Source organism: Aspergillus welwitschiae, assembly GCF_003344945.1.
Source record: "Aspergillus welwitschiae strain CBS 139.54b unplaced genomic scaffold BDQ94scaffold_54, whole genome shotgun sequence".
Taxonomy (NCBI): Eukaryota; Fungi; Ascomycota; class Eurotiomycetes; order Eurotiales; family Aspergillaceae; genus Aspergillus; species Aspergillus welwitschiae.
The window spans coordinates 107,981-130,999 of NW_020798748.1; the positions used below are offsets into that span (position 1 = coordinate 107,981).

General features: G+C 49.0%; 9 protein-coding genes across 9 annotated transcripts; 4 read left to right on the plus strand and 5 right to left on the minus strand.

Annotated features, from left to right (window-relative positions):
- BDQ94DRAFT_110265 (calcium/hydrogen antiporter) lies at positions 1-4,346 on the plus strand. The gene is made up of 5 exons (XM_026763548.1): positions 1-625; positions 682-2,522; positions 2,587-3,519; positions 3,582-3,745; positions 3,830-4,346. Exons 1-5 carry the CDS (start codon positions 487-489, stop codon positions 4,092-4,094), a joined length of 3,342 nt encoding a protein of 1,113 aa, XP_026620730.1. The 5' UTR covers positions 1-486; the 3' UTR covers positions 4,095-4,346.
- Position 4,347: 1 nt separating this feature from the next.
- Positions 4,348-6,904, minus strand: BDQ94DRAFT_110270 (FGGY-family carbohydrate kinase). Its single transcript, XM_026763549.1, has 3 exons — positions 6,320-6,904; positions 5,677-6,237; positions 4,348-5,580 (listed from the first exon to the last, which is right to left on the minus strand). The coding sequence occupies exons 1-3, from the start codon at positions 6,539-6,541 to the stop codon at positions 4,525-4,527; spliced, it is 1,839 nt and encodes a 612-aa protein (XP_026620731.1). The 5' UTR covers positions 6,542-6,904; the 3' UTR covers positions 4,348-4,524.
- Positions 6,905-7,463: 559 nt separating this feature from the next.
- Positions 7,464-8,941, plus strand: BDQ94DRAFT_110280 (uncharacterized protein). Its single transcript, XM_026763550.1, has 2 exons — positions 7,464-8,266; positions 8,343-8,941. The coding sequence occupies exons 1-2, from the start codon at positions 7,710-7,712 to the stop codon at positions 8,404-8,406; spliced, it is 621 nt and encodes a 206-aa protein (XP_026620732.1). The 5' UTR covers positions 7,464-7,709; the 3' UTR covers positions 8,407-8,941.
- Positions 8,942-8,954: 13 nt separating this feature from the next.
- On the minus strand, positions 8,955-11,037 carry BDQ94DRAFT_153401 (F-box domain protein). Its single transcript, XM_026768139.1, has 2 exons — positions 10,056-11,037; positions 8,955-9,986 (listed from the first exon to the last, which is right to left on the minus strand). The coding sequence occupies exons 1-2, from the start codon at positions 10,852-10,854 to the stop codon at positions 9,109-9,111; spliced, it is 1,677 nt and encodes a 558-aa protein (XP_026620733.1). The 5' UTR covers positions 10,855-11,037; the 3' UTR covers positions 8,955-9,108.
- Positions 11,038-11,408: 371 nt separating this feature from the next.
- Positions 11,409-14,224, minus strand: ptpA (putative protein tyrosine phosphatase (Pyp1)). Its single transcript, XM_026763551.1, has 2 exons — positions 12,452-14,224; positions 11,409-12,352 (listed from the first exon to the last, which is right to left on the minus strand). Exons 1-2 carry the CDS (start codon positions 13,880-13,882, stop codon positions 11,627-11,629), a joined length of 2,157 nt encoding a protein of 718 aa, XP_026620734.1. The 5' UTR covers positions 13,883-14,224; the 3' UTR covers positions 11,409-11,626.
- Positions 14,147-15,403, minus strand: BDQ94DRAFT_163407 (uncharacterized protein; the record flags this gene model as incomplete). The annotated part of the gene is made up of 6 exons (XM_026769732.1): positions 14,147-14,344; positions 14,407-14,725; positions 14,791-14,852; positions 15,151-15,186; positions 15,231-15,264; positions 15,354-15,403. 6 exons carry the CDS (start codon positions 15,401-15,403, stop codon positions 14,147-14,149), a joined length of 699 nt encoding a protein of 232 aa, XP_026620735.1.
- Positions 15,404-15,837: 434 nt separating this feature from the next.
- BDQ94DRAFT_163408 (cytochrome c oxidase assembly protein COX16) lies at positions 15,838-16,394 on the minus strand (the record flags this gene model as incomplete). Its single annotated transcript, XM_026769733.1, has 2 exons — positions 15,838-16,005; positions 16,071-16,394. The coding sequence occupies 2 exons, from the start codon at positions 16,392-16,394 to the stop codon at positions 15,838-15,840; spliced, it is 492 nt and encodes a 163-aa protein (XP_026620736.1).
- A 259-nt stretch (positions 16,395-16,653) lies between these two features.
- Positions 16,654-20,358, plus strand: nic96 (linker nucleoporin NIC96). The gene is made up of 6 exons (XM_026768140.1): positions 16,654-16,741; positions 16,806-17,277; positions 17,352-18,000; positions 18,049-19,030; positions 19,089-19,804; positions 19,864-20,358. The coding sequence occupies exons 2-6, from the start codon at positions 16,871-16,873 to the stop codon at positions 20,188-20,190; spliced, it is 3,081 nt and encodes a 1,026-aa protein (XP_026620737.1). The 5' UTR covers positions 16,654-16,741; positions 16,806-16,870; the 3' UTR covers positions 20,191-20,358.
- A 166-nt stretch (positions 20,359-20,524) lies between these two features.
- BDQ94DRAFT_153414 (RibD family protein) lies at positions 20,525-22,900 on the plus strand. Its single transcript, XM_026768141.1, has one exon. The coding sequence runs from the start codon at positions 20,740-20,742 to the stop codon at positions 22,627-22,629; it is 1,890 nt and encodes a 629-aa protein (XP_026620738.1). The 5' UTR covers positions 20,525-20,739; the 3' UTR covers positions 22,630-22,900.
- The last annotated feature ends 119 nt before the right edge of the window (positions 22,901-23,019 follow it).

The window sequence follows — 23,019 nt, forward strand, 5'->3', positions numbered from 1 at the left end:
TCAGCCCTCAGCCTACCCAGGCCAATCTCTCGGCATCCATCTTCGAATAGTATTGCTCGACTCGTCTTTGAAATTGTGCAATCCTTCTTGGTCGCGTCTGTGACCTGCATGTCCACGGTCTCAGCTGACTGCGGGGATGCGAGTGAGACCTTATCTCATGATCTAACTAACTAGCTAGCTGCTTTTCTCATTTCGCGCCTGCTTCTCTACCCTCTCGCTTTCTGTCCGCCCCGGATTGTTTTTTCTTGAGCTTACTTCAACATGTAACTTAGTTGTTTTTGGTTCATGTTGTAAAAAGAAAGATATCTCCGTTTCTGTTTCAAGTGCAGGCCACTCTCTTTTACTAGTGCTTCTCGAACGATCCTTTTCCTGGCATCCCCCAGCCTCCCTGTTTTCCCAAGATCATCACAAAGACGGTCAAAGGGGCTGGTAAAAAAAAAAAAAAAAGTTGCTAAGAAAATTGAGCCCGAAACAAACTGACCAACCATGTCAAACAACGAGGAAAGGGAGGATCAGGGTCCTTCTCATCCCATCGATCCCGTCGAATCGTCAAACGTCGATAACGAGGATATGTCGTCTGCCGCTCGCCGTCAGAGGAATGCGACACAATCCAGACGGAACTATGGTACGCTTGCTTGCTTCTTGACTCCTCTTGATCAATATGACTGACTCCTTCTGTAGGTACTCTAGATTCTCTCGCAAGGATGGACCTTGATCCCCGTCTGGAAGAAAGCCAGCCAGAAAGCTCGAGTCGCATGCCTACCTCTCAGTCGACTTCCACCCCACCGCTGCAGTCGGACAGACCGAGGAAACCATCTGTAACACGGCGTATGTCTTCCAAGCGACAGGTACCTCACAAGGGGCAGGAATTTTCTACGGAGGATGATGTACAGGAAGTAGAGGAGGATATAGCTCTGCAACACGCGTCCAATCCCCAGTCATCGCCTAGGATACGTCCCTTGAGGAAACAGAGCTCGACTCTGCGACGAAGAATTAATGCCCGCATGAACAGCCCATTAATTCAACCGGAAACCGAAAATGAAAGCGAAGAAGGGATCGGCCTGCCCGATCCGGGCGCAGAAATAGAGCCTTCTGCTGAACAGTCGGAGAGTGGGAGCCCTGATAGTAACGATAACAATGAAGAAGATGAAGCAGAGACTAGTGATGCCGAAAGCTTCACGCTGAAGGATCGCCAGCAGGCCATCAACGAAACTCACCCTTTTGGAATAAGGCTCTGGAAACCTGCATTGTACAAAAAGAGCCGCTCGGTAGAAAAGACCGCCGAAGGCGATATTCATTCGTCGCCCGGTGGTCGCGTGGGCAACTTGTTGTTCTTAACTAACCTTTTGTGGACAGTTTTTTTTGGCTGGTGGTTAGCCCTGGCTGCGCTTACAGGTGCTATCGCTTGTTTCGTCTTCGCATATTCACCCAGTGCACTAGAATATGGGAGGGTCTTCTCGGGGCTTTCTTGGTACTTGATTTATCCGTTTGGCTCCTTCGTCCGTCTGGACACGGACGAAAATTACGCAGAAGAAGATGAGGGTGAAGGCCGCAGCATTAGTGAGTACGAACAGTGGCAGAATGGCGACTTAGAGCATGGCCGGCTGTTCTTCGGACCTCGACGCAACCGGTCACTGGTCGGGAGAAGACGAAACAGTATCGACTCGGCCAGCGAACAAGATAGTCTTCTAGGGCGAACGCAAAGGGGCAGCCCTCGAGAGAGTCCCCTCAGCCATCCTAAGCGGCGTCTATTCGGTCGTGGCGAATGGACGCTTGGCCGCGTCGTATTCTTCGTCTTTTTCTACTTTCTCGTAGGGCCTCTAATGCTTCTAGTCTCGCTGCTTTGTTGGCTATTGGTCTTCTGGATCCCCATGGGACGTGTGACCATTATCCTTTTTGATCACCTTCGTCGTCACCCCTTGGCTCTGTCGTACCATTCCGACACCACCTACACCAGACTCAGTCCCGGATCCTCCTCATCCGTCCTGCTATGCACTTATCGCGCAGCGGGATTGAGGTACTGGAAGTATACTGTCGGCGGGACGAATATTTTCTTGATCAACCTTCTTGGTGTCGTATTATTTGTCATTTTTGACTACTTTCTTCTCAGTGAGACACTGGGCCTCCAATCTGCCATCACGCACCCAGGTCTTATATTCACGCTTGCGCTTGTCTCCATCATTCCTTTGGCCTATTTCATTGGACAAGCCGTTGCATCGATTTCCGCTCAATCCTCCATGGGCATGGGTGCAGCTGTGAATGCCTTCTTCTCGACCGTAGTTGAAGTCTATCTTTACTGTGTTGCTTTAACCGAAGGAAAGGGGCAACTTGTTGAGGGCAGCATTATCGGTAGCATCTTTGCAGGAATCCTATTTCTTCCGGGGCTTTCCATGTGCTTTGGCGCTATCAAGCGCAAGACCCAGCGGTTCAATGTGAAGTCTGCGGGTGTCACGTCGACAATGCTGATGTTTGCAGTTATTGCTGCATTCGGGCCTACACTCTTTTACCAGATATACGGTAGCGTAAGTGACACCGTCTTCTGCGTGATTGTTCATCTAGCACTTTTGCTGACAGCCTGGAATTTAGCATGAGCTCAACTGCCGCTTGTGCGTTACCACTGTAGGAACCGAGGACAGTGATTGTCGTCGCTGTTACTTCTCTCAAACACCGGCGGTGAATGACAGTTTTTTCCGAAAGGCAGTCCAGCCATATTCGTGGTTTGCTGCAATATTCTTGTTCCTGTCCTATGTCATTGGATTATGGTTCACGCTGAGAACCCACGCTGCTCTCATCTGGGCCACGGAAGTAGAGGAGAAGAAGGCTGTAGCTCTCGCGAACGAGCAAGCTGCCTACGAAGCTAGACACGGTGATTTCCCTCACATTCCGGCTGGGAGCACTGGTGGCTCTATCACCAAGGGCTCTGTTCGGGATTCTCAATTGTACAAGCGCATACTGGGGCAGTCTCTGAAGCAGGTCGGTCTGTCTGATAACCCCAATGATCATAACGCTCAATCCGATTCTACCTCCTCTTTGCAAGGAAAGAGCACAACGCCATACCTTGTCCCCCCTCGGACGGAAGGCGACGATAGCAATCCCAGGCTGAGAAACTTCACTGGTCTGTCCAATGAAGACAATGAGGATCTTGTGCGTCAGGTGACAGAGGTTGCTGCAACGGCTGCTGCTGTTGCCGCTCGAGATGCGGCCCGAACAAGGAAGCCCGTGGCCCAGCAAGCAAGCACGCGTCAAGCGACTAAAAGCCCCGCCGATCAAGTGAAAACCTTGCTTGAGGAAAGCGAGGATATCGGATTGGAGCCTGGCCATACTAGCGGCGGTCATGACGCACCTAACTGGAGTAAAACGAGAAGTTCCATAATACTTCTGGGAGCTACTATTCTTTATGCTGTCATCGCAGAAATCCTCGTGAATACGGTCGATGTGGTCTTGGAAAGTGTCGATATCGATGAAAAGTTCCTTGGAATCACGCTCTTTGCCTTGGTCCCCAACACAACAGAGTTTCTGGTATGTAGTCCTGAATAATCGCTGTCAGCATGATCGAATTAACTCATTATCTTGGCTCACAGAACGCTATTTCGTTTGCTATGAACGGCAATATCGCGCTGTCCATGGAGATCGGTTCAGCCTACGCTCTTCAGGTTTGCCTTTTGCAGATCCCTGCTTTAGTTCTATTTAGCGCTCTCTATGCCCGCGTCATCGATCCTTCTGAGCTGCTAAGCCACACATTCAAGTATGTTTGATCCTGCCCTACTTTTTGTTCCTTAAAGCCAATCTGTAACGCAAGAAACCTTGCTAACAAACCTTTCCCTTACAGCCTTATCTTCCCTCAGTGGGACATGGTATCCGTGATCCTTTGTGTCTTCTTGCTCTCCTACGTGCACGGCGAAGGAAAAAGCAACTATTTCAAGGGCTCTATCCTCGTCCTTACGTACCTCGTGGTTGTGATCGGATTCTATCTCTCTGGTTACAGCAACTTGGAGACTATGGGTGTCGATCGTTTCGATACGCTGGCCCTTGGCTCGAGTCCAGTCGAGAAGTATTACACTATCGGTAGGTCCAGGAGTGGGAGGGCTTTTTGAGTATAGCTCAATTCGTGTGTCTGCCTGTCAACTTCTAGGTGAGGGCTCGAAATCTGTCCACCCGAGGGTTGAAGCAGACAATTTCGCTGAGGAATATGCGTGCATTACTGGTCCCGCGTTTTAGACTCTGACAAGATTGCCCCAGATTGTTTAACATTTGCGTGCTGATTGGGGCTTTTCGAACATGTATGTCTGCCACATTATTGAAGTTGTATAATTAGACCTCCATTACCTGTTACTCATAGTCTGTTCCCATATCCTGCGTAATATCTTGTGGTAGATGCGTGTAAATTGTACGGCTACTTATGCACGCTAGCTAGTAACATTGTCCGAAAGTCCTGTCATAATCCCCCTGTCCTCCTTCAGTAGAAAGGAAAGAGTGAACATAATTGCCGCAACGCGAAGGAAAAATTTGAGTGGAGAAAGAGAGTTAAGACGTCCACGAGGCCACGGCTTGATCTACGAGGGCTCGGTACTCCTGCTGCTTGTAACATTGCTCTAAGAAGACCTTGTATTTGGCGTTAAGCAAGGCCTTCTCCGTCTCATCCGTAGTTGGGACGACTTTTTTTCCCGGCTTGCTCATGCGGTCCATGATAGACCACAGATCTTCTGTCTTGCCTTCTGCGTCAGCACTAGCGGCTTTGGCACCCAGCATGGCTGCACCATGGCAGACAGCAGCATGAATATAACGAGGGATAAGCACGGGCATGTCACAAGCAGATGCTATTAGCTTTACCAGAATGTCATTTTGGCACTGAGAGCCCGACATGAAAATGGAGGTGATGCGATGACCTGCTTTGTTCATTGTCTCCACAATTTGCCTGGTTTGTAGCGCGATAAATTCGAGGGTGGCATAGTAATGAACAGCGAGCCCATCCACAGACTTGTCACTCGTGATCCCAATCATAGAACCTGTCATTCCAGGATCTGCAATGGGGGAACGGTTGCCCCAAAGATCACCGTAGAAGAAAACATGTCGGCCCAGATAAGAGATACTAGGAGCCTTCTGGTCATGAGCCAGTTCCTTCAGATGCTCGTTTAGATATTCATATATATTGGCGTTGTACGACTCAGCGATCGAGAGTGCCTGATTGAACGCCGGGTGAGTCTCGATAACATGCTTGAGCAGCTCCCCGGTTGCGGATTGGCCGCCCTCGGCCATCCAATATCCCGGCTGGATAGTATCGCGGTAAGGCCCCCAGACACCAGGGACAAATATAGGATCTGGGGACATCGCAAGATGGCAGGTTGATGTTCCAGCGACAGCGGCCAAGCGAGAGAATGCCTGTGCCTTATCGTTCTTGGCGATGTCAGAGCTCAGCTGTTCCGACTCGAGATCGACCTTAGCGCCGACTGTGCCAATCCAGCCTGCATAGGCATCGATGACGCCGCTGCCGATTGCAATCCCCGGGGGCAGACCCAGCTCAGAGGCAGCCTTCTCACACAATGTGCCGACCAGTTCACCAGCGCTAAGATAATCGCCATTCTGGAGCATCAGTTAGCCGTCAAACTCATTGTCAGGTAGGGTGTGGAAAAGGGGTAACACGTGTGATTGATAGGATCATCAAAGAAAAAGGCTCACCACCCCGTCGACACCGCCCATTCGCTTGAAGTTATCCTCCGACAGGTCCTCCAGACCAATTTCGTTCAGAAAGTCTTCCTGCCAACCTTTTACACTGCCGTCAACACCTACAGGAACATATCCCTGCTTGCAGACTACACTACAGAAGCTTCTCTGCTCGGCGCCAGTGGCAATGTAAGTCAGGGCGTCAGCCAGGTCGAAGAATTTGCACTGATCAAAGAGCTCCTTTGGCATATTGTTTTTCAGCCACAGGACTTTGGGAATCTCCATCTCGATGGACATCTTTCCGCCTACATAGCGGAGCAGATTGTGGTTCGTAGCATTGATTCTTTCGGTTTCGTCCACTGGGCGATGATCGAGCCAGAGGATCACATTGCGGTCCGAGTTGAAGTTGGGACCCGTCACGGATATCGGTTCGTTCGTAACGTTAGAAAAAACCGACAACGAGCATGTCGCATCGAACCCAATGCCCCTCACGGTCTCTGGATCAATGTTGTGTTGGCTGATTGCGCGCTGAACAGCTACACAGATGCATCGCCAGATATCGTTCGTAGATTGTTCCTGGATGACAGGGAGTCAATCGGAGGCCACACAAAGCCTTATGATAGTGACAGGGCAAGAAAACTTGAGCATAAACACGTACATAATATCCTTGTTGAGGTTGCCAAAGACCAATGTTCTCAGAGGCTAGGCCGACAATATCGCCTTTGCTATCGATTATACAAGCGCGGGCACTGCCAGTCCCGACATCAATTCCAATGTAGTGGTCTACGCGGACCTGTATCTCATCCCGCGTATCTATCGACGCCTGCCTAGAACCCTGCCGAGAGGGTCGTCGATAAGGCATCTGGGATATAGAAGCCATGGAGTTGGAATAGGGAAGGCAAGAGACACTATGATCGAACCGAAAAGGTCTATTTCTGTACGATAATGGGGCACGAATCTAAGCACGGCAATTGTAAAGAGGTGGGCGAAAGAAAAGAAGGAGAGGCCGGGGGGGGGGGGTTTTGATTTGTGCGAATGATGGGTATTGCAGCCAATTGATTGCTTGGACGACACAGACGTGGACTTGCAGCTGACTGACTTTGTGAGGCGCCTGCGGGACGAAAGAAATGATTGATGGGTTGACAAAAATGATAGACGCGCAATTGGAGAACAGGGAGGGACAAAGGGGGTAATCAGGAGAGGTTGAATGATCGATGGGATGCACCGATTCAGGCTCCAATTTATCATCTGGTGGTGGGGAAGGAAGAAAATACACAGAATTGATAGCATACTAGTTATATATTATTATTCTGGGAGCTCCCCCACCTTCATAAAAACCGACTACCAGTTAAAAGTACTTGAGTATGATTGAACTATGTACTTATGGCTGACCCACTTTCTTCTTCCTGCAGGGGATGGGAGAATATTTTTGTGAATAACTGTGGATATATCTACAGTAAGTTTTGGAAAATGAAAGCAGAGCAACATGTAGTAATTGGTACTAATTATGGTTTTTCAAAATATTGACGACGAATGATCTCCATCAGGATTCTACTGTGCAGCATGACATAGATTTGGTAGTGACCCATACATGATGTTTCGAACTCCCCTAGACAATACGTAGTCGCATCGAAAGGGAGACCAAAAAAAAAAAAAAGTGTGAGAGTACAAGTTAGTCTACAGTGCGTTCAATCTGTTTATAATGAGCTTATGCGGGGAACTTGAATCAGATCCATCCAGTAGTTTAGCGGGTAACTCTCCGCGCTAGTTGAGATTCCACCGCTCGCTGCTCTCCGGAGTTTGAATAGATGCAGTAAAGTAAGCTGGAAACTTCCCGCTTATCCAGGTGTCTCTGCCCTCAGCAGAGCAAACTCAAAGCAAGGACGCAACGAGAATTCGATCTTGGAATATATCACCTCTTGTGTCAATTATTCTCCGATACCTGTTCCAATATTGCTATTTCGACTTCTAGTTTTCGCCTTGTCTCTAATTGCGTCCCCATCAACTCGCCTCGGATCAAGCTACTATTCATCTGCAGCCCAGGAACCATGCGGCCTTTCTACTTCAATCTCCTTCCTGCGCTCTCCCTATTCTCCCTATCCGCGGCCACCACCTCCTCTCAGCCACTGTCAGCCGAGATCCTATGCTGGCCTGTAGCGTCACCCGAGCCGTCCGTCCTTGCTCACGTCTCGTACGATTCGGCCACCTTGCAACCAGAACTCACCTTCCCTTCAACGAATATTGTCGCCGCGTGCGGTGATCACGAACCGCAGGATGAGTCCAATGACTTGATTCGTCTGGGCCTGTACACCTCTACGTCTACAAACACCAAACAATGGGTAGGGACACTCGTCTCAAGGTCCTCCCTCATAGGGGGCGAGACCGACAGGCCAACGCTCCGGCTTCATGTCGGCCCGTCCAACAAAATCTACTACGTTGACTTGCTGTCGTCTACCTCATCGATTTCTTCTTCTACGCCTGTAAGCCCAAAGTTGGAGCTGTTGTCTAATCAAGCCGGTCCACGCCCACATCTCAATCAGCCTATCGTGCTTGGTCCGGATGGCAAAAATACAGAGGAGGTCGTCGAGAAAACTATATTCCAAAAGTAGGTCGTCCCACTGACCGTCGTCTTACCCCCACCTTCCGAGTCGCGCAAGTTGTATAATCTAACACGTATCTAGATACTGGTGGGTTTTCCTCATTATCACATTCCTGGCTATGTCTGGCGGCGGGGAAAATCAGTAGATTCTTTACAAAACCATTGCGTAGATCAACTGTTCTCCCTAAGGCATGGTATGCTAGTGCTACTTGGCTAGATTTGTTGCTGGGAGCAGATTCCCAAGACTTGTCTTAATTTTTAGCAAATCAATGTGGTCGTCGTCCCAGACGCTATGCATTTCCTCCAGAACACCATAAAACTCAATTCATTTGCCACATTCGGATTCCAGATTCGCCTGTCGCTCTGCAGCTCCGGCATGAAAGGAAGGGGAAAGAAGACTAAACAAAAGAAAAAAAGAAAAAAGCATGCTAAAACGTACGAACGTGTCCGGCATCAGCTAGCCGCAAATAGATGTTGTGGTGGTATCATGCATTTGCCTTTGATTATGGGGACTAGCACTGCTATTACTCGCCTCCCAGAGAGGAGGATCAAAAGAGATAGGCAATCTGAAAGACGATCCAGATGTGCCTCCTGACATTGTACGTCTATATCATGATGAAGCGCAATGGGAATTGTGCTACAATTAATTGGGCGAAACAAAGTGTGGAATATGTTTTATGAACTATCGTTCTATACATGTACTTCACAGTTGATATAATGCATATTGTTAATTCTGATCCTTAATTCTCACGATTCAATATCGATGCATGCAATGACGGATGATTGGATAGGAGTGTTAGCAAAATACTGCAAATCATGATCATAAGTATGACTTTCCTCAAAAGCCCTCAAGAACCAGGTTCAATTCCCATGCGCAACTGATATGTTGTTCTGTGGCTACTTCCGGACGGGTTAAGATCACAATATACCAGACCTCTGTCTGTAATGGCTACCAGGTCGTTTTCACCTAAACCAAAGCGTAGCTGAAAACAGACAGCCCCAAGGGAGATGGATACAGGCTCCAAATCAACCACCTCAACACCTGGTGGCCAAGAAGAATCTGGGTAAAATCCGGTTGCATTCTGTTCAATCACCGCGCCTGGCTCCAGCGCCCAGATATAAACAGTTTTCCAGTTCGCAACAGCTATACGTGTCCCCAATCTGGAAGCTGCAACTATGCAACCGAGTGAGGTATTCGAATTCTCAAAGCCACGAAGACGGGCCACGATCGTCCAATCCGGTAACCGGCGTCCGCGCTCAAGATGCAATATATGCTCGCAATTACTGGCTCGACACACAGCCTCAGACCTCAGAAGGCATGCAACAGTCCAGTCCTCTTCACGATGGGTGGCTATTCCAAAAGAAAGATATTTCCAGTGGCATCTTAGGAGACCATTCTGCACCCGGGTTTCATGTGTGCCGGAAAACGGTATTCCAATGCTGAATAACAGAGTCAAAGAATCTGAAAACTGCACGGGGCATGAGTTCTCATACAGTACAGACTGAGTTGGGAAAGGCAAAATATCGATTTTTTGGAATGATCCGTACAAGGCTTGTGCACGGTAGCGATACAGCAATTGGCTAGATTTGTCATTAAATGCAAGTCCCACCACGGGCCCTTTTCCGGGGAGAAGACTGCCCTGAGTGTTTCTAGACTGGGTGAATCTATCTCCTTCGAATCCCTGTCTCGTACCTTCCAGAAGGACGCAAGAATCGTAGCTAACATCTAGAGTTGCGTCAGTATCAGGAAGGTCTAGCAAAAGACTCATGCTGTAAGTGAAACAGAGAAACGAACCGATGACATCCGACTTTGCACTGCTGTGCGGATCAACGGAAGTCGTGTATAGCACGACTTCGTTCTCGCTACAATCGTGATTGTGCTGCCACGAAATTGCAAAGCTACCGCCTTGCATAGCTGCAAGTGCTAGAGGCTTGTAATTTACATGATCTGGGAAAGTACACACCCGGACGGGCTCGCCAGGCGAGTCGAGGGAATGGCATGAGAGGTAGTGCATTCCGTTGATGTTAGACTGCATTGCTTGCTTGATGAATGGATGATTTGCATTTGTATCAGTTGCATCCATGGCAGGTACAAAGCGCTGAAGGACATAGAGTCCGCCACTTCCATCAAACGCAGTTTTGAGGACTTCGCCTTTTCCAGGGTGATTGCATGGGAGATTAACCTCGCTTAAGGGTCGGAGATGACCATGGTCAATGTGAAAAAGATAGACCTTCTCCCGGCCGCGCGCGACAAGAGCAAGAGTTTGGTGATCGAAACTTGCAAAGGTGGATGCTTTGACATCAAGAACATCGTTCCCAAATTCATAAGTCACACGATTTGCATGATATTGCGCACCATATAACTGCTGGAAGGCATTCTTTGTCAACAAGCGAAAGAGTCCTTTTGAGCTGAGGGAGCTTAGATCTCGATTGACAAGCCCGGGTGTTCGCCGTAGGTGATGCACAAGAACCTCCCGGCAAGTGGAGGCGATCTCATAAACAGTGCGGCAGGAGAAAGCTGCCTCTAAGAAAGCAGGTGTGCTGCATTTTTGAAGAACCAGCTGAATAAGTTCTGGCGGAAGGCTCAGGATCATGGCACTTGAATTCACACTGTTGTTTGAGGCTGATTGATAAATGAGGAGTCGGAAAGGTTGCCAAGTATTTCACTCAAGGGGATTGAAACGAGTTCGTACAACCTAGTACGTAGTAATAACTCATATCATAGTCCTTAAATAGAACCAAAAAGTCTTGTGGATAGTCCAGGATGAGCTTTGCTCGGTGTTTGCTTTGGGGTTGCTCGCTTTTCTTAAGTGAACTGGATCTAAGGCAGCCGCTGCCGCCGCTATCGTTACCTGCTGTTGCCTGCCCATCGAGAGTCTCATAACCTTGCATTCAACCTTCTGGCTTCTACGATTATTTACCTTCTTGTAGTTTAACCAAGACGGTGGAATCTGATGTGGCTTTGAGATGGCAGGGCACTTACTAAACGTAAGGATAAAAGCGTCTAGATACTTGATGTACTAGTAGAGAGCACACCCACTGTGCGTTCCGGCTCCACCCGTTTTGGCCAACCAATATATTATACGCAGCCTCTCAGGGAAAATACTCAAAGGGCTTAACTAGAAGAAGGAAATTTGAAAGATTGTGACCAGTGATAGGGAATCTTCAGTGTCTTCGCTGTGCTGACATGTGCCTGTTCATTCGAAGGGGACGATTGTGACGGGGGAAATGACGGATGTACAGAGGGCCAAAACTAAATTGCTAAACCCCGTACGCAGACGATATATAGAACAACAAATATATCCAAGCCGCCCACTATCATGAACATCTCCAGTATCTAAGCTTCTAATCATAATGAAAGACCCCTCAGCAACCTCCTATATCTTGCTCTTTCCCCATCTGGGCAACTGTCCATTCTAAGACGCTCTCATAACACAGAACAAACTGGCTCAAATTTTGCACCATGCTTGGCCTCTGCGTTCGAAAGTCGTCTACCGTTTTTTCGATGAGATCCACATTGTCGGTATGGGTCCATTGGTTCGGATTCCCACCCGAGGTATGCGCTGCACTGCGTTGTCGTTTCAATATGTCCAGCACGCTATCCACTGTGCAGAATGTCCCAGTACGGCCACATCCAGCGCTGCAGTGCACTAATACCGGCCTTGAGTTCGCGTGTCCATCGCGAGAACCAGCATGTGGCCCAGTTGTTGCTGCTATGACTTTATCACACTGCTCGATAAGTTTAAGGAGATGTGTTGGTTGAGATGTGGTTCCGAAATCAGGCCAATGGGGATATTGTAGCTGCGTAACCTCGCGCAAGGGTTGAAATGGAAATGATGAGTGCGACAAGCCAAAATGCCTGACGATGATATAGGGACTACCCGAATCTTCCGGCTTGTCGAGCTCCATATCAGTTGGCTGCGGATCTTGAGCATCTAAATAGATGAATTTCTGAGAAAAGTTGTTGACCTGACAAGGCCCATAATTGCCAGATTCCCAGTAAGGATGGCATTTAACATGTCCCCGTTCAACTTCCGCAGTCAAAGAAACCACCAGTCGAACATCTTGTTCCCAAACAACGCGCCAGAAGTCCTGTGAGACGAATGAGTAATCGACACGTGAAAATGTGCGTTATCCCGTGAAGGGCTTATGAGTGGTAGTAAAGCTCATGAGAAAGGGACCCAAACTTACATTGAACGTATCAGGTACGGGTGCTTGGGTAGCTATGTAATGTTTACCACTATAAGCTGCTTTCATGTGATTCGCGTTCACATAGTCGCAGCCTCCGGGTGACACATTCTGCAACCTCACTCTGGAATGATCGAATGGGTAAATGTCGTTATATCTATTCTTTGTACCTTTCTCAATTCCCGCCACGCGAAAGTTTTCCGAAGAGCCACCTATCGTAGAGGCATCGGCAGACTTCTCGTAAGACAATGCCTTCTTCATACGTTCCAGCTCCTTTTTCTCCAGACTCAGAAACTTTTCTGAGACTTTGCGGCCTTTGTCTGTGGACTCTGACACTTCGCGCAGCCAAGGAGGGAGTAAACGTTTTTTGGATTCCGAAAAACTGTGAGGTACTTGAAGAGGGATCTGACCGACACCGCCGATGAGATCCATGTGTTGCCGAATGTTCCCAAAGAAAGGGATCGCGGCATGGGAGGACTCAGGAAGGGCACAGCCACCTGCGACAGGAGCGACACTTGGAAGATCAATATGCATTCGAGACGGTCTTCCTGCGGGTGTGTCGGATACCGGAACTTGCTGTCCTTGAACAAAAGTGGGAAAGCGTGATGAAAAGGCTCTGAAGCCTCCAAGCAGTATTAAACCCTCACCACTCCACCCTTCTGCAGTGAACTTTTTGAGAACATTCATCAGCGGACTGGCGTCTTTCATGTCTGATGTGGCAGCATCAAAGACTATTATATAACGGCATCTCCTCCACCCCGCAAAGATCTGCTTTTCAGATTCGTTCGTGAACGTATTTGTCAATTTTTGCGTGTCGAAGGAGGGTCGCTTGAGAAGGGTTGTCGGAATACAAAGGTTTAGCGATCCTTTGATGGACCCTTTCGCGAAATGCGCATAAGGCCTCACATCCAACAGCATGACATCCCGACAAGAGGATTCGAGAAGCTCTGCGCAGCGCTCAACCGAAACGCCACATCCGTGAGCAGACGTCTGCTTCAGAGGAGATGCATCCTGTCGGGAAGGCATCGGACTCCGTCTCTGTAAACTAGGATTCCAGGAGAGCCGAAATACCGGAGATTCTCTGTGTTCGTCATCGGCCACTGTCCCTGTCTTCGGCAGGCCCACATAATCGTCGAATGCTTTATTTTTGGATAAGAGCTGTGCTTTGGGACTAGAAACCGGGGGCTGGGTGTATGATATCGCTTCCCGGCTTCTTCTTGGATTACCGGGGCTTTCCACGCTAATAGAGAAGTAATTGGGACCCGAGCGGTCTGATACTGAGTTGTGAGGGTTGATACCATGTCCCAACGGGGACATTTGAGATTCACGCAATGCAAAAAGAGCCGATGGTGTGGAGGACCCCTCGAGCTGCAGGTTTTGACACTCCGGAGGCCAAGGAGACGTAGGTGATCTTGTACCTGTCATGGCCGACATGGCTTTCAAATCCTCGAAAAGACTATCAGTGTCTTCCTTCTGCTTGCCAGCTTATTAAATTGACACGTCAACATTTAAACATTCATTGCCATAGCGCGATGGATATGATCTCTGGAGTTGAAGACCCAGCTCAGCAACCGTGAGCAATATTATTTTCTCCGACAACTGGTGGAAAAAGCACACTGCTTTCCCATGAAATATGCACGCTGGTCCGTCTCAGTCTGTCAACAGAAATCCAGTAGCTACTCATCGAAAGCGTAGATACTAGGCCTGAATGAGAGCGTAGGCTTGTGAAGTGACCCGTCGCCAACCTGTCTTCGAGGGGTCGGGCTGAGAAGACGGTCTAAACGGGTAAATGCGGAGGGGCAAATACAGAAATAGCTGGAGGCGATGGTAGTCACACTGCGTAATCGGCCTGGCGAACAGCAAATTCTCGGGTGGTTCCGATGAGATAGCAGTGTCCTACTAAAGGAATGTAATAATTTCAGCGAAGAAAGCACTCAGTGATGAAGATCCTAAGTGACCGATATACCGAAAGGCATGAGGAGTCGTGTTCTCTTGACCAAAGCTGCAGTCGCAGGAATTCCACGTCTCACTGAAGGGGCCCAAAGCTCGTACTTCCAGCAGAGCAGAATTCTAAGCCAATGGAAGACTTGAGAAGAGGAAAGTGGGGGACAGAGGGATATGGCTGATATCACTGATCCACAGCCATCATTTAAGCACGTAGGGGGATTGGGGGCCAGCAACCGAGAAAGGCTGCGTGGAAGAGCGAATGGGCTGGTGAGAAAACCGGAGGGAACGACGTCGTTCTCTGGATATGACGTTATGGGTTGGTGGCAGAGGCTCGGGAAGCGGCAAAGTGTGCAGAGCCACTCGTTACCCACGCAGCAGCGGCCGGTCTGGATCACTCAGAGCCACCAGGAACCGGGAAAGGTGTGGCGAGTCCATCGTAACCCCAGCACTCTTTCCCCTCCCAAAAGACATGCGAAAGGTGCAACAGGAAGACAGGACTCTGTTATGCGTACAATGATCCAATTTAGACAGACAGCGCACATAGAATCCTTGTGTAGAGATTATGGAGAGAATCCAGATCGGGAATGAGTGCTTCAATCTGCTAGAGTGCCTACCTTCTTGTTCAGTTCAGTACCCCCTTACTCTAAGTATTTCCTTGACGGTGGACAGGACTAGGTTTTCTCCCCCACATCCGCGTAAACTTCCACGACATAGTCGTGTCAAATTCGTTAGGCATATCGCGACTACACTCTAACAGGAGGCAACAAAGCCTTGACAAAGTAGCCGGCTGACTTGGCTCTAGTTGCTACTGTCCATCGCAGAATAGCCGAAATACATAGTGGGGGCCATATAAGGTTACTGCTTGCTGCCTAAGGCTGCCTAAGCTGATTCCACGCGTGACTCTGTAGGAGTGTGTATGCGCACCTATGGTGCCCTTAATGCTGTGCACAATATTGACCCAAGATCAAGGCAGATAAGCCAGTGGCTCAGCTTGGGCCCCTCTCTCATACTTATCCCGAGGAGTATTTATGATATATACATGATTCACCACGTTGGAATTGCTTCTTGTCAACCATGAATATTGGCTGGTTGGATACGCTTCGTTTGGTACGTGACAAGTGAGACATTAGTAGAAAACTAAGTAGGTTCTTGTGGTGTACAACTAAGACTAATATACTTACTAACATACAGCATTCGTATCAGCTGCTGCAACGAGGTGAAACAGCAGATAGCACCAAGAAGGCAGCATGGCATAGAATCTCCATAGTTTGACTCTTAGAAGGAATGCTTATCGACTCTATAGAAGATCTATAATGTTAGTGACGTTCAACCACTTAGGTCGCAAATGCGCGATGCTGTTATCATCACATACCACTATGCGACCATAGCCAAGACTGAGTTACATCAGGCATTAGAGGGTTGAAAGGGAAAGGACGTCGCATTTATGTGGCTATCACCAAATAGTGAACCATGTCGGGGTTATTATTAAAGCAAGCGTGGCGCATCTCAGAGTTTCCCATCGGGTTCGCCTTTGAAGCGTTGTACTCTCTTTTGCTCCCAATCATCAAGATCTTTGGCCATGAGCCGCTGTAGCAGTGATACCGGATTAGCTGCTATCCCACATCCCAGCCGTATTACGCAAATCCTCGCTTGACCGATTAGGGTGTATACTGACATAGTACTCCTCCCTTTCATCACCAATGATTCGTCGCCGTGGATTTCGCTTAATACCCTCGTCGCCATCGGGCCCTTTGAGGCCTAGGTTGATTGCTTCCTCTTGACTTAATTGTTTAACTTTGCGATCGTACCGCTCGTACCTCAGAGCGGCAGCGGGTGTTAAAGCAAAAGACCCGGCAACTATTATCATAATAAAAGGAAGGCCGAAGAGTAGAAATGGGCGCTTGGTTAGATGAGCCCGGTAAGCTGCACCAATTCGTTCGCCGAGAGTAGACGATGCTGTTGTTGCGCGTCGAAACGTCTTGGCCTGAAATACCGGCATTGTGTAGCGGCACGTCAAGCCGAGCCCCTGGGATGGAAATTAACTATGCTATATTAATGAGCTGGGCCAAACTTGCGCCGATAGTTGAGATCGACTACCCGGAGTGGGGAGATAAATAGCAGATTGAAGTGAGGGAAAGCCGGTCCGATCACTGGAACAATGCAGAGATGAATCTCTGGTAAGCCCGACAAAGCTCGGCAAAAAAGTAAGTCCGACATACCTACGGAATCTGGGACTGCACGCCAAAACAGTTTATCAACTGACTTGTCGGATCGCAAACCGAGCGAAGACGGAATCAGGGTCTGTCTAAAAAAGGTCTTATACTCATTTCTTTTTACTTTCTGACGGTGAGCCGCAATGTTTTCAAACTTGCTTTGAAGATATTGATGCTTATAGTGTTAATTTGGATAGCATCTACAGTGGACGTTCGGAGACTGCTGGATAAACACAAACGGCATCAGCCCCTAAATCCTCTAATGACCTCCACGAACACCGGCTCCCTCTTTGGCGGGGGTGGCTTAGGAGCCGCTACGCAATCATCGAGTCTCTTTGGGAACCCATCTGGGACGCCAGGCCTTACAGGTGGAACAAGTTTCGCAAAGCAGTCGCAAGCGCAGCAGCAGCCTACTTCGAGCTCGGTCTTTGGACAAGATCAAACACAGACGAATGCACCGCAATCATCCAGTCAGGCGACTCAACCTGCTTTTTTTAACAGTTTACTAGAACGCGGTAAAAAGAGACCAATTTCTGCAATTGCACAAAACGGCAACTTCGAGGAGCTACCGAGTCTTCAATTAGGTCTGGACGACATTCGCAGAAAGGCCAGGGAGCTTGGTGCTGGTGGATCAAAGGAATTCCAACCTCATGTACCACACAGCAAAGCGTAAGTTCAACCTCCTTACGCCCGATGCTTCTGCTTCCGATCTTGGTCAGCTGATATTCTAATATATAATCCAGCCATTACTTGCTTGCGGCTTCAGGTGTATCTCCTGGCCACGCCTTGCGGGATCTGAAGGCTTTGGACCCTCAGGCATCTGTAGCGACACCGCTGAGAGAACAAGATTCCTTTGACCCAGACAATCAAAAATTCTTGAAAAACATACAGCAGCGTGGCCGTCAGGTGATGATCAATGAGAGCCTTGCTCGGACCCAGAGAGACTTTGACTCGTTCTTGGAAGAGAAGGTTGACATGGATTGGGAGGAACAACGCCGCAAGATATTTCAGCACTTCGGGCTTGCGCAAAAGGACGATGGCGCTGGCGATGTGAGAGGTGGCTTCGGACGCTCGGTGCGGCGATCCAAACAGCTCGGCCCTGCATCCACAAGTGGCCCTACATCTACAGGTCGGCGAAGTGTATTCGGACGCTCCGCTCTAGAAAAATCCGTCATCGGGATCCCAGGAACAGGAACAGCAAGCATCCGGCTCTTCGAAGATTCTATAGAACGCAATGAGGGCGCGAGTGGTCACTCTGATCTTCGCTTCTTGCGAGAAAAAATGGGCTATTATGCAGACAAGGTTCGGCTGCTAAACTCTGCCAGGCTACAGACTAGAGCATTTCCGGTCCTTCATGAGTTTTCTGATGTTGAAGGGCATGCTGGCGGCGATGTAAGTTTCCTAAACAAAGCCCCGTGCGCGGTTGACTGACTTTTCCAGGTACCTCGACAGCTGTACGATGCTTATAGAGCTTTGATAAGCATTGTTGGAGAGTCTCCAGACGCTATCAACATGACTGATCCCTCAGCTCTCGTGGAACGTCATTTCGCCCAAGATTACTTGGATGACAGCCCAAATTCGCGCAGAGCAGTAAGTCTGCGGAAACGGATTGTTGAAGGCTCCAGGTCTTTCCTGGAGAAGCTCTTCTACGATGAGGTCGAGAATGTGATTACCAAAAACCCTCGGGAGGCGCAACTCGGTGGCATACCAACTGTGACCAATAAAATCCGTGCCTATATTCGGCTCAGAGCAGCACGGAAAGACCTTGCTCCAGATGGTACGGAGTTGCAGATGGTTGGCCAGGATTATTGCTGGATTCTTATTTTCTACCTCCTCCGCTGTGGTTTCGTTACCGAAGCTGCAGAATATGTGAGCCAGGATCCCGGCTTTCGGTCATTGGATCACAAATTTGTCACATACATGACTACATATGCGCAAAACCGACGGTTGCCTAGGGACCTGCAACAAAAGATCAACGGCGAATATCAACAACGGTCTCGCAACGCGCCTGATAACACGGTTGATCCTTACCGTATGGCTTGCTACAAAATTATTGGGCGTTGTGAACTTGGCCGCAGACGCTTAGACGGTATAAATCAAAGTGTTGAAGACTGGATGTGGTTACAGTTTAGTATGGCTAGGGAAGATGATAGAGCGGAGGAAATTGCTGGCGATGTTTTCGGGCTCGAAGACATTCAAGCTGACATCACAGAAATCGGTCAGAGAGTATTCGGGAAAGGCCAAGAGGGACCTGGAGGCTATGGAACCTTTTTCTTCCTGCAAATATTGGGAGGAATGTTCGAACAGGCTGTTTCATACCTCGGTTCTTATGCTCCGATCACAGCTGTGCACTTTGCCATTGCCTTGGCTTATTATGGTATCTTGCGCGTCTCTGATTTTTACACGTCAGGTGAAGAGATATGTGAGTTGGAAACCCGATATGCCGTGATGAATCCTATAGGAAAACCTAACAGCCGCAGTGTCCTTTACTGTAAAGCAATACCCACAGATCAATTTCGGCTATCTAATCACACAATACACCAGAGAATTTCGGACGGGATATGTGGAAGCCGCAATTGATTACTTTACGTTGTTATGCCTTAACGCCGACCTGCCCGGAGCTCTTGGTAAATCTCAAGCTTCTGTGTGCCATGAAGCATTGCGGGAATTTATTCTTGAGACTAGGGACTTTGCTAAGTTGCTGGGCGACATCAGATCAGACGGAAGCAGAATCAAGGGGCTGATTGAACAACGTATTAGCCTGATCAAGCTAGTCGATCAAGATGAGTTCCTCAAGACGATCACTCTGCAAGCAGCAGCTATCGCCGATGACAAGGGTCTTATTACGGATGCGGTCCTATTATATCACCTCGCTGAGGATTACGACCGCGTCATTGATATCATCAATCGAGCGCTGTCTGACGCCGTTGCTGTAGAACTGGGCGGACCCGCCCTGAAATTGCAGCCTTTGAGGCCTCGGACCGATGATCATGAGCTGGAAGCCGGTGGCAGTCTCAGCTTAACAACCGTGGATAATCCAGTTGTTCTGGCAAGGAATATGATTGGGTTGTATAACGCAAACGCGATGTATTACCAACGAATCCGTCAAGTCAATCGCGATGCGTGCGGATTGCTACTTAGGATGATGGAGGCCAAGTTGGAAGTTGAGGCAGCAAAATGGACGCCGGCTCTGGATGTAGGTTGATCTTATACTTGTGTTAACTGGCAGCGACCAAACTAACGGACTTCCTCTAGGCTATCAATGATCTGAGCATTCTGCCGTTGCGGGCCCGAGGCGCCGTTCCCTACATTAGGAGCGCTGCCCAAGCCTTTTCGTCCTTCCCGCCGATTATTTCCCATAATGTCGGCCATGTGATCATGTGGTGTATCACATGTATTGGTCATGAAAGGGAACGATTAAATTCTGGTACATATGAGAACGAAATAAGACAGGGACTGGCGGATGAGTTGCTCGTCATGGCCAAGGATCTGATGATATTCTCTGGGATGGTCAAATACAAGCTGCCGCCGAAAGTGTATGAGACGCTGGCGCGAGCTGGAGCAGAGATCGGAGCTTATTGACAAAGCAGCCCGATAAGAGATCGCAACGGGCTTTAGCACGTTCTTGACTGCTATATTGCTTTGTACGCGACTAGATTCCACCTGCAATGTCGCAACCGAGGTAGCTGCTAAAATAACACCACATACTTATTACCCTGTAACATTATGTGTACCCAAATAGTTTTTAAGTATCCACAAGCTCGTAGAGATTAAAGAGTACGAAGCCTGAATAGTTATCTAGAAGGCGCTTGGTTTCCGGCAAGCGCGGGTGCTTTCCGCAAGATAGGGCGCCAAGAACATCGGCTGAATGACGGAGGGAATTGAATGGCTGCTTGGTCCCAGCACAAGGTCTAATCTGACCCCGAACTCTTTCGGCTGATGAAGAACGCCTATAAGTGAATGGTTTGCATTAATAGACAGCAGGCATCACGTTTTTCATGACAGCAGTACAACAGGCACATCGTTCTTGAGCCATGAATTGAGCAGGCTAGCTGCGGGGCCCTTTCGACCCGATATTGGACCACACTGTACGTGTCTTAAGCTGCCCTTGGTCAAGCCTCAGAATCTCCAATGTTCGACATGGAACATGACCACTCAGACGCGTCTTATACGAGTACGAAATCATTATCACCTGATTCTGGGTCAGGGTCATCGCACGCTGATGCTTCGAACCGTGCAAAAGGTGGATTAGAAGAAGCTACATTGAACGGACGCATGGTGACTTTCTACGAGAATGACAACAACCGCAACCACAATGATAATACAACGCCCACCGAACCCATACTCCGCGATGCGGTTCTCGAAACCGACCACTTCTCTGGGACAGCGGCGGGGTCTGCAAGACCAAAGGAATCGGATGTACAAGGACCCATACAGCTAGGAAGCGACCACAACTCCGCGAGCGACCATATCCCTAGAGAGCCAGATGCCGATGATCCCGGCCGTGACTCCCGGCCAAGGGACTCAAGCTCGGCCACGAACCACAACCTCATCAACAATCCCCCAAATCTTGCACGGATACGCCAAGTAATGTTCGAGTGCAAGGATCCCATAGAGATCAGCCTGGAGGAATTTGAGACTTATTGGCCGTTCATCGACAATGTATGGGTCAAACAGAGGTCTAATTCCAGCAAAGAAGGGCATTGCACTACGGACTATTATATGTGTCGACTGCGACGCCCCACTCATCGTACGTCAGAAACTCGGCCTCTTCCTGAAGGCAAACGCCCTCGAAAGAAGAGGGTGCGGGAGGGTGGTATCTGCAACTTCCAAATCAAAGTTGTCAAATTTGAAGGAGCATATTCGACGGTGACAATTGCGAGGACTCCAGGGAGCAGTCAGGTACATTCGCATGATCTCGATTATATTGACCGAGTGAAGCGAAATTCTGGACTAATGGAGTTTGCGCGGAGGGAAGCAGTCAAGGGCTATTTGCCTTCCTCGATCTTCACGAAGTTCCAGGAAGAACCTGAAAAGCTAATTGAAGCTGGGGGGAAATTCTGTACAGTGACGGACGTGCGCAACGTCTCGGCGAAGTGGAGGATACAGAACCCCGACGTTAAACTTGTGGCGCATGAAGGCTATGAATATCACAAGGGTCATGGCATTGTGAGGATGCGAGCGGCTGATGGTATCAGCAATACCTTTATAGAATTTCTTGAGCCTTATCTTCCAAAGCACAATGATCGACGCCAGTTCCCTCATGTCACCCTATCCTATGCATCGTCGATGGACTCTAAGATATCACTCCTTCCAGGCATGCAGACTGTTCTATCTGGACCAGAGGCCAAACTGATGACCCACTATCTCAGATCACGCCATGACGCGATCCTCATTGGAGTTGGAACAGTGCTTGCAGACAACCCCGGGCTAAACTGTAGGCTGGAAGGTGCAGGCGGGTTCGGTGGCCTTGGAAGGATGTGGCAACCGCGGCCAGTGGTAGTCGATCCCACAGGACGATGGCCCGTACATCCAGACTGCCGAATGCTAAGGACTGCAGTAGAAGGGAAAGGCAAGGCGCCGTGGGTAGTGGTATCTCCGGGGGCCAGGATTGACCCGCAGAAGTTGATGATGCTGAAAGGCTACGGGGGTGATTACCTCCGTATCATGGAGTACAATCAAAACTGGCGGCTGCGCTGGGAAGCCATACTACGTGCGCTGGCATCTGAGGGGATCAAAAGCGTCATGATCGAAGGCGGCGGGACCGTTTTGAGTGAGCTTTTGAACCCCGAATACACCGAATTCATTGATACTATCATTGTTACTGTCGCCCCAACCTATCTTGGTTCTGGTGGAGTAAGTGTGAGCCCAGATTCCAAGCGGGGTCAAGAAGGCAAGCCAAACGCGGCTCTGAACCCTAGGGATGTGAAATGGACGCCCCTGGGTCAGAACGTTATAATGTGTGGGAGAATACGGGTTGCGCCCCCTGCAGAGTCCCCTGCTACCAATGTCGAGTCGTAAAACATACCATTGTTGTTGAGAACAGAAGGTATGCCCAAAACCCAAGGTGGCTGTCAGCGGAGTCACGATGAATGTTCTACAGTAACAGTCGCGAGGATTGCCTTCTGCAACACATGGCAGCTTGGCGAGAGATAGCAGCCCCTACTAGTAGTAGTCAAGAATGTCCGAGCAATGGAAGGGGTTGAGCTCCCGGAGAGAACCAACTTCATGCAGGCGTTTTTAGGCCGGTACTACAGTCTATTACATACTTCAGGGCACAAAGATAGACGAAAAATAAAATAATATAATATAATATAAAGGAATAAAAATGGGAACAAAGAACCTCCATGGGGGTGAATAACCAGACAATCTTCTAGCCAAACATATAACTACTTCTAGGCGTCTTCTGGA